This window comes from Accipiter gentilis, chromosome 29 (assembly GCF_929443795.1).
Source record: "Accipiter gentilis chromosome 29, bAccGen1.1, whole genome shotgun sequence".
NCBI lineage: Eukaryota > Metazoa > Chordata > Aves > Accipitriformes > Accipitridae > Astur > Astur gentilis.
The window spans coordinates 11,247,693-11,261,983 of NC_064908.1; the positions used below are offsets into that span (position 1 = coordinate 11,247,693).

At 62.2% G+C, this 14,291-nt stretch overlaps 1 protein-coding gene across 2 annotated transcripts in view; it reads right to left on the minus strand.

The window, feature by feature from the left end:
• Positions 1-14,291, minus strand: part of NIBAN2 (niban apoptosis regulator 2) — a 32,177-nt gene that overhangs the window by 13,577 nt on the left and 4,309 nt on the right. Inside the window, exons 1-2 of one of the 2 annotated variants that reach the window (XM_049832388.1) lie at positions 10,348-10,534; positions 1,819-1,949 (exon numbers count right to left, since the gene is read on the minus strand). In XM_049832388.1, the coding sequence (XP_049688345.1) occupies positions 1,819-1,949; positions 10,348-10,435 (219 nt within the window). In that variant the 5' untranslated portion in view covers positions 10,436-10,534. Of the gene's footprint in view, positions 1-1,818; positions 1,950-10,347; positions 10,535-14,291 lie in introns of those variants that run through there. The other variant, XM_049832389.1, reaches the window with a different exon arrangement.

Below are 14,291 nucleotides of genomic sequence, written 5' to 3' on the forward strand. Positions count from 1 at the left end.
GCACGCAGGCGGAGGGCCGCGCGCTGCCTGCATCCCTGCCATGGGGACAGGGAGCGACGGGGAGTGAGATCAGGGTCCGGATATGTCAGCTCTGGGGCTCAGCCGGGAGAGGCAGGAGGAGAGAGGATGCTCGGGGACAGGTTTTCAGGGGCACTGGCTGGGGACACCTGGGAGGAGAGACCAAAGACAGAAACATTTATTCCTTATTCTCATCGCTGTCGCTTCTTGCTGGCATTTCAGGTGACTGAGCCATGCTTCGGATCCCAGTCCCGCTGTCCCCCTCTGCCCAGAAGGGCCACCAGCCCCTGGTATCACTGCAGGAGCTGCCTCTGAGCACTGCATCCCCACAGAGATCACCAAAAAAAAGGTAATAAATAAATAAAATTTTAAAAAAACAAATGCCACATCCCAGCTGGACCTGCCTGAGGACAGGGAGGACACTACCCTGCATCTTTTTAACATCCACAACTTCTTGGACATATTTAGGGAGCGCAGAGCCCAGCTGGAAGAGATGCTTTCCCCAGCTCGTTGCAGAGCCGCCCCACAGACACGCAGGTCCCTGTGGAGTTTGGAGCCCCTGCACATCCCAGCAGCACTGCCAGGACCCCGGCGGAGGACAGGCAGCAGACGGGACATTGCACAAGAGAAATGTCCTATTTATACACTGGTGTTTTAAAAGATTTGCAAGGCGTCCCTGACCTCCCTGCCTCACTGTCATTCCTCAGACATTCCTGGGCTGCTTCCTGGAGTTTTTTAATGAAGCAACCAAGTTCGAGAGGAAGGTACCTCCCAGTGGGGCTGAAGGCATCTGCCAAATTGCGAGGAACCCAAGGAATGTCTTGCCGAGGATGCCGAGTGCCCTGCTCGGCCCAGGAACATCCACACCTTTATTTTGCTCAAGACACCCAGCACCCAGGCAGCTTTCAGAGGAGATGGGGCACATGCAGGTGCCTGGGCAAGGTGTCACCCTTGTGGGTGGGCCAGGGAGACAACTGCTGTGAGCACCCAGGGCTTGAGTCTGATCTCATGAATGCAATTTCTAGATTTCTTAAAAAAACACGCCTTTAAGCCCCAGACAAAAGCAGAAGCCCATCCCCGTGTGCAATCACATCCCCTCCTGCTTTCAAGGAGCACCCACAGGGCAGCAGCTCCACTGATCAGGCCAGGGAGGAATCCCAGACCCTGAGTGGTGAGAAGCCCTGGCTGGTGCACATCTCCTTTAGCAAAGGCAGGAGGGGAGGCCGGGATCCATCCCCAGGTGCCGAAGCCGCAGGCGACAAGACCCACGGGGGTCCTTTTGCCAAGCAGGAGAAAGGCGGCTGCTGGAGATCAGACTCGGACCCGCCTCCTCTTCCCCCACAGCGTCAGCGATGCCTGCCAGGAGTTTCCCACCCCTCCCCGGGCATTTGCCCAGGCTGGAGCATCGCTTGCACCCAGGAGCAGGAGGATGACAGCCTGGCATGTCCCGCTTGGGGCTTCCCTGGGCACAAGGGGGTCTGGGGAGCTCCTGCCAGCCCTGGCATCAAGCACATTCATCCATGGGGACCGCAGCCAAAAGCCAGCCTTGCCCCTGCTCGCTACATGTGCTCGTTGCACAGGATGGCATAGAAAACCTTCCTGGGGAGCCCCACGTGCTGCACAGATGGTGCACGATACCATGGGGATGGGCTGGACCAGTGGCGCAGGGGCTACATCCCACGCCAGCAGGGAGAGGGGATGTGTCCGGGCTTTGGGGAGGACATCGGACTGGGCTCACCGGGCACAGGGGATGAAGCTCCCTGACAGCTCCAGGCTCCTCATGCGGAGCTGTGCTCTTACCTTGCGGTGGAGCAGCTGGGCCTGCGGCCCTCCGTTGCCTTCGATCTCATAGCGGACGCTGTTGAAGAGCGCTACGCCATACTGCTCCTTGTAGCACCGGCAAAACTCCCCCAGCACCTTCCCCGTCTTCTCTGCAAGGCGAGAACAGAGCCGCGTTAGGCAGGGGCTGGATTCGGGGGTCTCCTTGCTGCAGACCTCCCCGGCACCCTGCTCAGACACCTTCCCCCCACCCTCCCACCCACCCAACACCTCCCGTCACCCTCCCGCCTGCCGGAGCAGCCTTCGGTGCCGGGCCACGGCTGAGCCTGCTGCCCTCTGCCCTCCCCATCCAGCCCAGGGACTAATTTGGGGTCAGGATGATCTTTTTTTGGCCTTTCACGTTAATGTCATGGACTCCTCTCCCCAGCAGGAAATTCCTAACATTAAGCTGATTCCAGTGATGCTGACGGCTTCCCCTGCCTTATGCAGCTCTCCGATCCTGCTCCGACCGCCTCAGATGGCTGAGATTAGGGGGCAACCCCCCATTCCCCAGCCCCAAGCATCACTCACACCCACCTGACCCCACAAGGGCCACCCTACAGAGGGGCTGGGTGGCTCCAGGCTCTGCAGCTGGCAATGCTGGCAGCAGGGAGATTCGAAGGGGAAAGGACAGCCCAGCTCCCACCACGCTCCCCAGGTCACCCTCCCGTGTGAGGCAGGGACCCCCACCAGGACCCCCACCTCCAGACTGGGGTAAGCCCGAGGTGCTGGGAGAGCTTGAACTGCCAGGTGCCCCCCGGCACCCCACATCAGAGGAGATCCCCTCCATCCCCCAGGCAGTCCCAAGGCAGTACCCTGCCCCACACAGCACCCTGCCCCACGTGCGCCCTGCTCCACATAGCACCCTGTCCCACGCAGCACCCTGCCCTCTCCCCTCCCCACCCCAGCTCAACCCCACGTGGGGCTCCTACACCAAAAAAAAAACCATCACAAAGAATCAGGTCCAGGGAGACAATTTCCCCGGAGCTGCCTTTGGCATACGGAGCCGCCTTTGGCATACGGAGCCTCTACTTTGAATTTCACTCTCAACTTTGCCCCAGAGCCTGTGAAAAGGAAAGAATTTGAGTTGCCTCCAACTATTTCTGACGGCTCAGCCTCTGCCAGAGTGCTGGCGATGGGCGCGGGGAGGAACGATGCTGGCTATGCATCCCCAGCGCAGAAGCCAGCACGATGCTGGGGGCACGAACCCAGACAAAACAGACCCTAGCGCCAGGCCCGGCACAGCTTGGCGGGAGCCAAAATCTCCGGCAGCAGCCGCCCCAGAGCCGCGCTCACAGCCAAGCCGGCACGAAGGAGCAGCTTGCTCCAGGGTGCTGCAAATCCCTGTGGAATGAGCAGCTCCAGAGGAAAATGCCACCCGAGGATGGAGGCTGGGGGCAGATAAACCCATCCCCGAGGAGATGCTGGCACTGCCAGCACCGTGACGGGAGCAAATATCGTGGGCCAGTGTCTTGCCGTGCTGGGGCTGAAAATCCCTTTAAATTTAAGCAACCTTTTCTAGCGGCAAAGAATGAGACGCCTGCTCGTCCCAGCAGAGAAATTCCTCACCCCCGATTTTGGCATTTTCTGCTGGAAAAGAAAGAGCTCGCAGCCATGCCGCGCTTGCGTCCACGCCACACCTCTGTTGCAACTCCCGTCTACACAACTATGATTTTGGCCCGGGCTCTGGGCCACGATGCTGACAGCTGAGATTTAAAAGGACATTTTGAGGTTTCATTTCCTTTCAGTTCATGGGAAAAAAAGAGCCCTTGGTCCCGGGCAGGCGAGACGGCTTAGTCACTCATTCTTCCCTGATTAACAACGGCCAATTAGGAGGTCTTAAGTAAATGGAAAAGCAAAAGTCGATTACTTGCAGACATTGAAACAAAAGATTTGCAGTCAAATATCCAAGGTGACTAAATCTCCCCCAGCCCAGCAAGCCCCTCCGGGGTGCAGAGGGGATGCTGGGGGGCCACTGATGCTCCCTGCCCAGTATCCCTGGCTGCCCCACCAGCCACCATGCTCAGCCCCAGGGAAGCGAGAGGGGTAGGGACCCATGGGGGGGCAGGAGGAGGTGGCCAGTGGCGCAGCAAGGAGGTGACACAAGGTGACACCGGATTTGGCAAGATGTGGACCACTAGCAGTGGTACTGCCAGGCTTTGCTTGAGAGCAGAGGATAGGAAGCCCACGCTGATGATGCCAGTGGGTGCCCCAACCCGCCCCACGCCAGTTGCACCCTGCGTGGGACTCACGTATCCCACATGGGAATCAGCAAAGCCACGCACTGTCTCCTTCACCAGGCTGAACAAAACCTCCCAGCAGTGCTGGGGGCTACAGAGAGCATCCTCCCCCCCGTCTGGCTGCATAACCAAGGCCACCCAGGAGCGGCCGTCCCTCTATGAGCAGCTTTGGCTGCGCATCCAGCCAAGAGCTGGCGGGGTTTGGGGACAGGCGGCAGTCCAGGGAGCTGTGTGCCCTGCCTCCCCCCAGCCTCTCACCTGAGCTTCCCCCCCCCCCCTCCCCGGTCATGGCAGGGCGAGGGAGGGATGGGGCTTGGCTGGCTCCCACCCAGCCATCGCCCCGTCCTGGGTGCGGGCTCAGACACCCACGGCAAAGCGCTTCGGCAGGCTGGATGCACACGCAGGGACCTCGCAGGGCGGTGCCGGCTGTCCCCAGCCACCTACTGACGGTGTTTTCCCATGCCTGGTGTTTGCTTTGGGACCAACTGAGCTCCCGGCACTGACACGCTCCAGGTGCCACCACCCCGGTCCCCATCACACCGAGCCCCGCACACCGCGAACAGCACCGTGCAGAGGCACCAGCCCCCAAGCAGCCGGGGTTACCGGGCTGGCACAGGCTCCGGCACATCCCTCTGGTTTCTGGCAAGGGCAGGGCGAAGTCACCAGCTTTGTGGTCGCAGAGGGGTGCCAACAGCACCCACCAATGCCTGGCTCAGCAGGAGCCCCAGCGCCGGCACCTCTGATCACAGACTTCGTCTGTTCCTTGGCCTCCGGGTTCCCCTCCTTCCCTCCCCAGCCGTCCCCATGACTAAGCCGCACGTGGCGGCTGCAGGAGGAGATAAAGGGGCTCTGCAGCAGCTGGCTTCGCACGGGGAACCCCTGAGGCCAGGCTGGACATGGGGCTGGGCGGGATGCAGCGAGCAAGAAGTAGGGTCCGGCTATGTCACAACAGCTCCGCAGCCCCAGCCACGCTCCAGCCCGGTCCCCAGGGACCCACGCAGCCTCCCCATCACCCACCCAGCCAGCGCTGCCACCACAGGCACGGCAGGGCAAGCAGCTCCCATGAGGACACCCTGGCAAGGGGACGGAACAGGCAACGCAGGTTTGCCCTTCTCCCAGATGACACCGGAGGACCGTGGAGCCTGAGGCTCGTCTGGGTGAAACCGGCCAGGAGAGGTGGCTCCTGCTCCTGCCCACCCCCCCGACCGGTCGTGCCACCACAGCCGTCACCAAGCCCAAAGCAGCGCCGGCACAATGGCACAGGCCGGCCAGGAAGGCAACAACCCCGGAACAGCCGGTGCCGCTGGCGATGCAGGTTGCACCCCCAAAGGCATGGGCAGCCCTTGCATATTGAGAGGTCACGGCCCGGCCAGAGCAGCCCTGGTCCAGTTTTAGTCTCTTTGAACCAGGGCAGGAGGTGGATCTCACCCTCAGAAGGACTCCAAAAACCATGGCAAGCTGCCCAAGCTGGTCCAGCAGCCTGGACTGGCTGTGTCCTTCCCTTGGAAGCATCTCCAGCAGCAGCAGCAGCCCCACACGTGCACAGACCAAGGCAGAAGCCAGCTCTTACTCTGACCTCCCATATGACCAGGGCCAGCCCCAGCAGCAGCAGCAGCCCCACACGTGCACAGACCAAGGCAGAAGCCAGCTCTTACTCTGACCTCCCATATGACCAGGGCCAGCCCCAGCTCCAGCACCTCTTAGAGCAAAGCCAAGGGGAAAAAATGAGCCATGAGCTCCAGGTGTAGCCCAGAGACCTTATCACCCATAGAACAGCATGGACAGCTTGACTGTATCCTTCCCTCCAGCTGCTTGTATTTGCTGCCTGCAGTTTGTTTCACTGTGGCGGAGAGACCAAGGCTCCAGAAACACCATCCTGGCAGCCCCTGGCTTGCAGAGAGACCTGCCGGCACAAGTGTGTGGCCAGAGCTCATTTTCCTCACTACCCTTGAAATCATGTGAAAATGAGAGTGATGCTTTAAATAGCGCAGGCTGTGGCCAGCAGAGTCAGCAGATCTGACAGCAGGGAGGTCAGATCCTGCACAGGTTTTGCTGCACAGTTTGCTTGGTTCTCCATCCAACAGCGGTGCCCTTCTTGCTTGCTGAGGATGGAGGAGGAGAAGATGCATCTGGGACCGACGGAGGTATCTGCAGGATCAGGGCTGCCGCAGCATCACAGCACGTCCCAGGTGGGACAGAGCCTGGCAGGGGCAAGGACAGGGATGTGGCTCAGCCCAGGTGGCTCCCTGGGACTGAGAACCAGCTCGGCTTCCCCCAGCACGGGGCTGAGCTGCACGCCGCCAGGCAGGCTCTGCCGGGGATGCTGGGCAAAGCTGCTCTTCAGACAAGCATCCCGCCATGCCCCTTCAAAGATACCCGATAAGCTGAGGTTGGAGATGTCGTTTCCCCTTTCCTGATGTAGCAGGATCTTGGGTGGGCAGCAAAGGGTTAAAGCTGAAAGGGAAAAGGTAGGGGAGGGTGCACTGCTCCTCTGTACCCAAAACTGCCTTCACCCCTCCGTGCCCAGTGTCCTGGCAGTAGCTAGGGCAAGGTCCTGGCAGCCATGCCTCTGGGGATGCAGAGCAGCCTCCTGCTCCCTGGCTCTCCCCGGGCTGGCCACCAGGGCATGGCCACCACGCTCACGGCCCCACGAGGGACAGGGAGCAGGTCCCCGAGTGCTGAGCGGGGCGGCATCGCTGCGAACATGCATGGCCGGGGGGAGCACCCCAGGGCTCTCCCAAACGCACCCCACAGGGCGGTGTGGGGACCAAGGACACGCGGTGCTCTGCGGCTGAGCTGCTCGTGCCCAAAGCAGCACATGTATCCATACACACCCAGGCACAAACATGCACATGCATGCACAAATATGCACACACACGTGCACACACATGAACAAACATCCACGCACACATGCACACCCACCCACGCACAGTCACGCATACCCATGCACACCCACAGTCACGCATACCCATGCACACCCAGACACGCATGCACCCACGCACACCCATGCACATTCACACACTCACACACGCGCAGACACACACGCACACTCCCTGCAGAAGAGGCTGGAGGACGGCATCTGACAAATCCGAGCAGGAACAGTCATCCGCAACCTCCCTTCAGCCCACATCCCGTTTTGCAAGCCCAAAGCCCCACGTCCCTCGCGCCAGACACACCCTCAGATGAGAGACCCTGTCATCCCTCTGCTGCCACTTAAATATAATCGGAGGGGGTGAGGGTGCCTTTGAAATCTCAACCTTCCCCAGAAGCCCCCCTGGGTTTACGTAGCTGAGATGAGTGGGAGCAGGAGCAGCAGCTGGGAGCAGGGATGCCTCACCGGAGGCAGGGAATTTTCCCTCTGGTCCAAAAAAAAAAAAAAAAAAAAGGACAAAAAAGCTCTCTTTGAAGCAGACCCCCAGGCTGGCTGAGCCATGGCCCCCGCACTCATGACGAAACCTCGCCTGGCTCATTTCCCCAGCCCCCCCGGGACAGCCTGACTCAGCGGGCCGCAGGAAAGCCCCAGCTCTCCCTGCCTCCACACAGGCATCCCGTGTCCCCTCGCTGCCAGCTCAGCAAGGGGGTGACAGCACCGGGATGTGTTTGCAGCGCAACGGAGGAGCGGTCACCCAGGGGGCTGTGCCATCATGTCCCTTTGCTGGGTATCCCTACCTTGGTGAAGGTCCCTCTGTGCTGCGGTGGTGATGGCCCATGCCATGGTGGCAATGGCCCATAGGACGTCCCGCTGGCAGGGGACCCGTAAGCAGCGTGTGCTGGCCCAGCCAGGCTTGCCAAGGCTGCCGGCGAAGGAGTTAATCACTAATTTAGCCAGTAAATGATTAGCGAGTGGGGGCGAGTTGCTGCAGGGAGCGCAGGCTCCCAGCAGCCCCAGAACTGGTGGCGCTGACAGGGACATCCATGGGCTGGCACACAGCGCCACCGGCCCGGCCAGCTCGCACCTTGGGGAGGCAAGAATGAATGGAAGCTGATTTCCACCCAGATAAAGGCAGCGAAGAAACCGAAAGGCCCCTCCTCGCCCGGCCACCGGCTCCTGGTGCAAGGCGGTGAGGCCACTGCTCACCGGGACTGCCCCGCGGCATCCCCGGCTGTCCCCAACATACGAGGGAGCGGCTGCCTGGCCCGTGGTTCCCATCGCCGGTGTGCGAGGAGGGTAGCAGAGCCGCTGGCATCCTGCCGCCACCCAGCTGGCAGCAGGGGAGCCGGGAAGGACGGGCACCACCGTGGTGCACACACCGCCTGGAACGTCACCCAAGTGCCGACTTTCCCATGCCGACCCCCTGCCTCGGGCTGCTCCAGTTCCTCCCGGCGGCCCGAGAGGACAAGGAGGGTGGCTCTTCCAGCAAGGGAAACCAAGGACAAGGCCACCACAGGGAGGGTGATGCCACCAGCTGGGTGAAGGGTGCCCAGGTCATCCCTCACAGCGATCCTGCACCACTGCCTGGCCTAAATGCACCTGGGGGGGTTTGCTCGCAGCCCCTCAGCTGCCCTCGCGCGCCCCAGATCCTGGCATTATGCAGACAGCGTGTCTGGATATGCCCCACCGAGGGTGCGCGGCACGCCAGGGACGGGGTGCACAGCATGGCAGGAAGAGGGTGCACAGCATGGTGAGGACAGGGCGCACACGCACGTGGATGGGGTGCACAGCATGCCAAGGAAGGGATGCAGAGCACACCAGGGGCGGGGTGCACAGCATCCCAGGGCTGGGGTGCTGAGCCAGACTTCAAACCAGCAGCACCCTACGAGCCCTGCGCACCACCTGCAGCTGCTGAGCTGGGAACGGCCCATGGACACAGGCTGTCCCCACCGGGCACAGAGCCCCACTGCCGTGCCACCCACCCTGCCCGCCGGCTCACCCCACCGCAGTGCTGGGCCCACCTCAGCGCAGGCTTGTCCCTACAAGATTTTAGGCAAGGCAGCGTGACAGCACGCGATAGCTCCGGGCAGGCTGAGCATCAGCAACACAACAACCAGCAGAAGGGACTGCGCAAGAGGTGCCACCGTCAAGGGGGCACCAAGAAGAACCGAGAGCCGCTGCACCTCCCTGCAGGGAGCCCAGCAAGCATCCCACAGCACCGACGGATGCACCCAAAGGGTTAAGCCCCGGCTGGCAGTTTAGGGTTTTGGGAATTTGAAGCTGAGTTCATTTCCACCCAGAAACACAAACTCCTACATAAGGGCCTGAGTCAGCCCAGCTGAGCATTCCCTGAGCATCCCCCTGGGAGGGGGTTTCCAGTGCGGCTCCCAGGGCGATGCTGGGGCGGGGGGGGGGGGGTGCACGTCAGGCACTGGCTCCCCACCTGGAGGGACACCGTGGCAGAAAAGGGAGCTGAAGGAGGGGTTGTTCCTGATAACAGCAAAACCCAGGAGCTGACCCGGTAGCTGACCTCTCATAAAGACTGAAACAGGGAAAAACAGGGGAGGAAGAGCAAAGACCAGGGACAGTTTCTCTTCTTACCTCCCTGCACCCAAATGCACCCTTCACAAAAATCCACCCAAAACCAGCCCAGGGCATTTCTGCTTCAGGCTGCTATCAGGATTTAGACTGAGCTTATCTGGAACAAACTGGAAGCGGAGGCTGCTCCCAGTGCCTGCCCTGGCTTTTTCTGCACCCCTCTGATGCCTGCACCCAGGGCACAGCTCGGCACCGGGGACCCGGCAGGACAGGGATTGCTGCCTGGCTCTAGCACCACTCCAAAATCCATCGGGAATATTTTCAGCTACAAATCAGCTCAGAGGCATGGTCCGGGTTGAAAGGGGACGCATCCTGCCACCCCCTTGCCAGCAGCCCCGGGGATGAGCGGAGCGGCCGGCTGCCCTCTGACTCACGCCGTTGTGGGGAAGGGTGGGCAGGCCGGGGGCTGAGCGGCAGGAAGGGATGAGGCAGCCTCAGAGCAGAAACCAGATGGGCCCTGGCCTGAACCGGTTCATCCTCTCTCGCCCTGCCTTTGCTGTGCAGGGCTCTGCCCCCGGATGAGTCAGAAGCGCCCATGGTGCCAGCTCAGGGCTGGGGCACCCATCGGGGACGAGGCTCTCTGCTTCGCCGCCTGTAAGGTGCACCCTTCGCCGGCACCCAGCGCTCCGCCGCATCCCCCGTCCCAACTGCTGGCAGCACCCCGTGTCCCCGGGGATGTCCCCAGAGACGCTCCCCAGGGGCTCTGTCCCCACCGTGGCAGCACCCACCCGTCTCCCAGCACCGCGCCCAGCCGCAGCGGTTGCACAACGCTGCTCCCCTCCCAGCCCAGAGCAAACAAACCTGCCGAAGCAGAGCCGTGCCCAGCACGGCCGCAGGAGGATCTAAAGCAGACCGCGAAATCCAAGGGGCCAAAAATGAAGCAGCACATTCAGCAGCAGCTCCTCAACCTAGGAACAGCCAAAAAACCCCCAACGGTGCTCTCACCACGCTTTGGACACCCTTCACCCGTGGCTCCTGCTCCCCAGTCCCAACTGCGAAGCCAGACTCAGCCCCCTGCCCCAGCCCCGCTCCCGCGGCTCGGGGCCGCATCCAGCCCAGCAGACGAGGGATTAGCGTCCGGTTACGTGCCGGCGGGTGTTTTCCCGCGACATGGATGCCGGTCTCCTGCTGCTCCCCGGGAACAGGCTGCTGTGGGGCTGCATGCGAGGAATGTGCGTGTGAATAATAAACAGCATTCGGGGCCTTTGAATATCTCTGGAGAAGCTGGTCAGGGCTGGACTGAGCCCAGCGCGAGATGTCTGCCCTGAACCTCCCTGCCCAAACAGCCTCTGAGGCATGGGGGCAGGAGGAGATCCCCTCCTGCCCACCCAGTCCTGCCTGATCTGGGCAAGACCCTCCTGCCCTATCCCTTCCCCTTTGAGCAGCCTTGCCTTCAGGGGTGATGCTCCAAAGCCACAGGGTGCAGGTGCCCACACAGGCACCCCAGTTGGGCTAAACCCACCCCAGCCCAAAGTGCACCTGCCCAGCGGCACAGGGACCAGGTTCAAGCCCACCAGAAGAGGCGATTGCGCTCGCACGACAGTCAGGATACGTCCCATGGGCAGGGAGGTGGCTGTGGGGAGCTGAAGCATCCCCCCAGGACCAGCTCGGCTCAAGCTGGATACCATCCCCCAAACCCTGTGCCGGACCAGGACCCACTGCCCTCATCCTGGCTGCAGTCACATCACCCCACATGTCCCTTGTGCCCCAGGGTCCCACCAGCACCTGGCCAGGCTGGGGAAGAGCCATCAACCCTTTGGTGCTCACCCCACAGCGGGTGCTGCCCTGCAGCACGGTGGGACCCGGCATCATCCCTCCCCACATAAGGCTCCACTCATCCACCAGCACCAGCCCGGCAGCAGTGCGTCCGCTCTGGCGTGGCACAACCACCACCAGGGCTGAGTCAACGCCGGGTCGCAGGCAGTGCCGCTGCGGGGTGCTGCACTGGCAGCAGCGTCCTTTGGGCACCCACGTGGGGCCCCGTAGCACGTGGGAGCTGCGGCATCGGGGGGGGGTCCCCATGGCAAAGGGGACAGATCAAACTTGGGCACCTCCGGGTCTCTCATGGTCCAGGTGCTGGGGACAGCAGGGGGTGGGTGGTCCTTGCCCCGGGATGTTGCAGCAAATGCTTCTGTGCCCGGCAGGGGACGAGCAGCCAGTCCCCTCGTGCCTCCTCCCTGCCCAGCCCCACGGAGAGAGGCTGAACCTGGCACGCTCTTCCACCGCCGAGCTGGCCAGTGCCAGTGGGAAATCCAATCCAGCACCCCAGGAGGAGACCAAACAAAGACTTTTATGTACATCCAAAAAAAAACCCAAGAGCTACTTGAACAAAACAGCCCTGAGCCTGTTCTGGGCTCTGCAGCAGGCCCTGCTGCTGGGGGGGTTCCTGTGCCCAGCTCCTCCATGAGGCCGGGGGAGGACAGAGGGTCCCCACCAGCCCCACAGTGCCCGTCCCACGCCATGCCCCCCATGCCTGCTCCCTCCTCCTGATGAAGGGTGATGCCCTGGCTGAGGGTGGCTACAGGCTCAGTGTCTCCCATGGCCAAGGATGCTCCAGAAGCAGCACAGCCCCTGGTGAGCCATGGACACCCCGGGCTGGTGGGCACCTGCACCGTGGGGCTGGCAGCCAGTGCCTGGCAGCATGGAGCATCACTGGCATCTTCCTTGCTGCAGGAGGGTGGGCGGCAGCCAGAGCGCAAAGCGGGTCCTAGGCAGAGGCAAGGCAGGGATGTTCCCAAAACAGAGATGTTCCCAAGGCAGGGATGTTCCCAGCGTGGGGATGTTCCCAAGGCAAGGCTCTGTCCTGGTCTCAGGTGATGCCCTGCATGCATTGGGAGCAGAGGAAGGGGCTCAGGGTGCTTCCAACGGCTGAGCCACCACTGCTTTGGGTGCCCGGGAACTGGCAGCCCCGCTCTCCTGCCCCACGCAGTGGCACTGAGGTCATCCCAGCTTTGGGACACACCTCTTCATGCAGGGAACCCCCCCAAGGGGCATCTCACCTAGCACTGAGCAGAGCTGGCAGAGGGAGAGAGGAAGCCAGGACAAGCGTCCCGTGCGCCAGGAGCCACCAACCAGGAGGGAAGGGACGTCCTGGCCTGGGTCCCCAGCCAGCTCCAGGGCAGAGCGTCCCATCCCCCTGCCGCATGGGGACATCCCATCCTGGGGACTCCCATAGAGGAGGGGTCCAAGCCCCCCGGGAGCAGGGCTGGGAGCCCAGCTGCAGGCAGGGACAGATCCCTGCTGGGGAAGGGCAGGAGGGCACGGAGAAGGGCACCGTGCTCTACCAGCCGGAGCCAGGACCTGCACCGAACACCACTGCCCTTTCCCTTTGAAAAGGGGGAAAAGGTGGAGTTTTACTCCTTCCTCCCCCTCCGGCCCAGGAGGCTGGGAGGAAGTCCGCTTGCAACGAGCAGCTCTGCTCTACCCCTTCCTCCCCTCCTGGCCCCCCTGACACCGGGCTCTCCATAGAGCTGGTGCGGGCACATCCAGGCATGGGGCAAGGCTCAGGGGCCAGCCAGGGAGCACAGCTGCTGCTTGGGGATCTCACGGCCAGACACCAGCCAGGCTCCGGGTGCTGCAGCCCAAGGACGCAGTGACATCTTCTGCAAACTGGGTGGTGGGACCAAACCTGGGTCCTGCAGGGGCAAAGTGCGTGCTCAGCCTCGTGCTGGAGAGCTGGTGCTCATCTGCCTTCAAACCTCGCCCGGCAAGCTCCTAGGGATAAGCATCCCTGGATCTCTCGAGCCCTTCTGCCCGCCGAAAACTTCTAAGACACGGAGCCCAGTGTCCTGGCAATGTGGGAGGCAAGAGCCCCATCCTGCAAGCAGACAGCTTTCCAGCTTCCCCCCATCTCCCTGCTCGCTGGGAGCAAGGGCAGGGCAGCTGCCGGCTGGGTTGTGAAATAAAGTCTGGTCGTGGGATGCTGCTGTAAGAGGGATGGAAATGGGATGGCTGGGTCTGACACCACTCCTTCCCAAGGGTTGGGACCAGGCTCTTGCCCACGAGGCCGGCTGCAGGGTCTGTCCATGGGACGCACCACCCATTGCATCCCCATGGACCATGGCTGTCCGCACGCCTAACCCTGGGCTCTTTCACTGGCTGTTTTGGTGACTGTCCCCATGCCCACATGGCATCTTTGCTGTTCCCAGCATGGGGCCAAACCGGCAGTGCCGTAGCTGTGGCGAAGCCAGGGGTGGGAGCCAACGGCTTGTTGCAACCTGCCACGGGGCTCAGGCAGAGGGACAGGAGCCCGTCAGTCCCCAGGAGGGTGGGATAGGGCTGACAGGGGATGTGCCAAGAGGTGCCAAGCCTCCCTGGGCTCAGAGCTAGCCTCTGCAGCAATCTGGGGGCAGGAGGGAGGCAAAGGCTTGGGAAATCCCAGCTCTTGGCTGTGCTTCCCTTGCTGGGTCCCTGCAATGGGTTTAGGGGTGTCTGATACTGCAGTGTGGGGGGAATCCTGGTCTGCAGGGTGCTTTTCTCTCCCTGGGCTGACCTGAGGGGCCAAGGAGAGCTCTCAGCTGCAGTGCCGCCTCTGCTCCTCCTGTCCCCAGCCCTCCTCCTCCCCGGCAGAGCAGGGATGCCCTCCACGCGTGCCCCAGCTTGCTCAAGGCAAGGCCTTTGGCTAAGCCCCTGCTGGGGGAGGCAGGGAAAGCCCCCCCAGGAGGGAAGGCAGGCTCTGTCCCCGGGATGAGCACAGGCAGGGCCAGGAGGGCTCCCACCTCCTGCCCACGTGGGAATGCCACCAG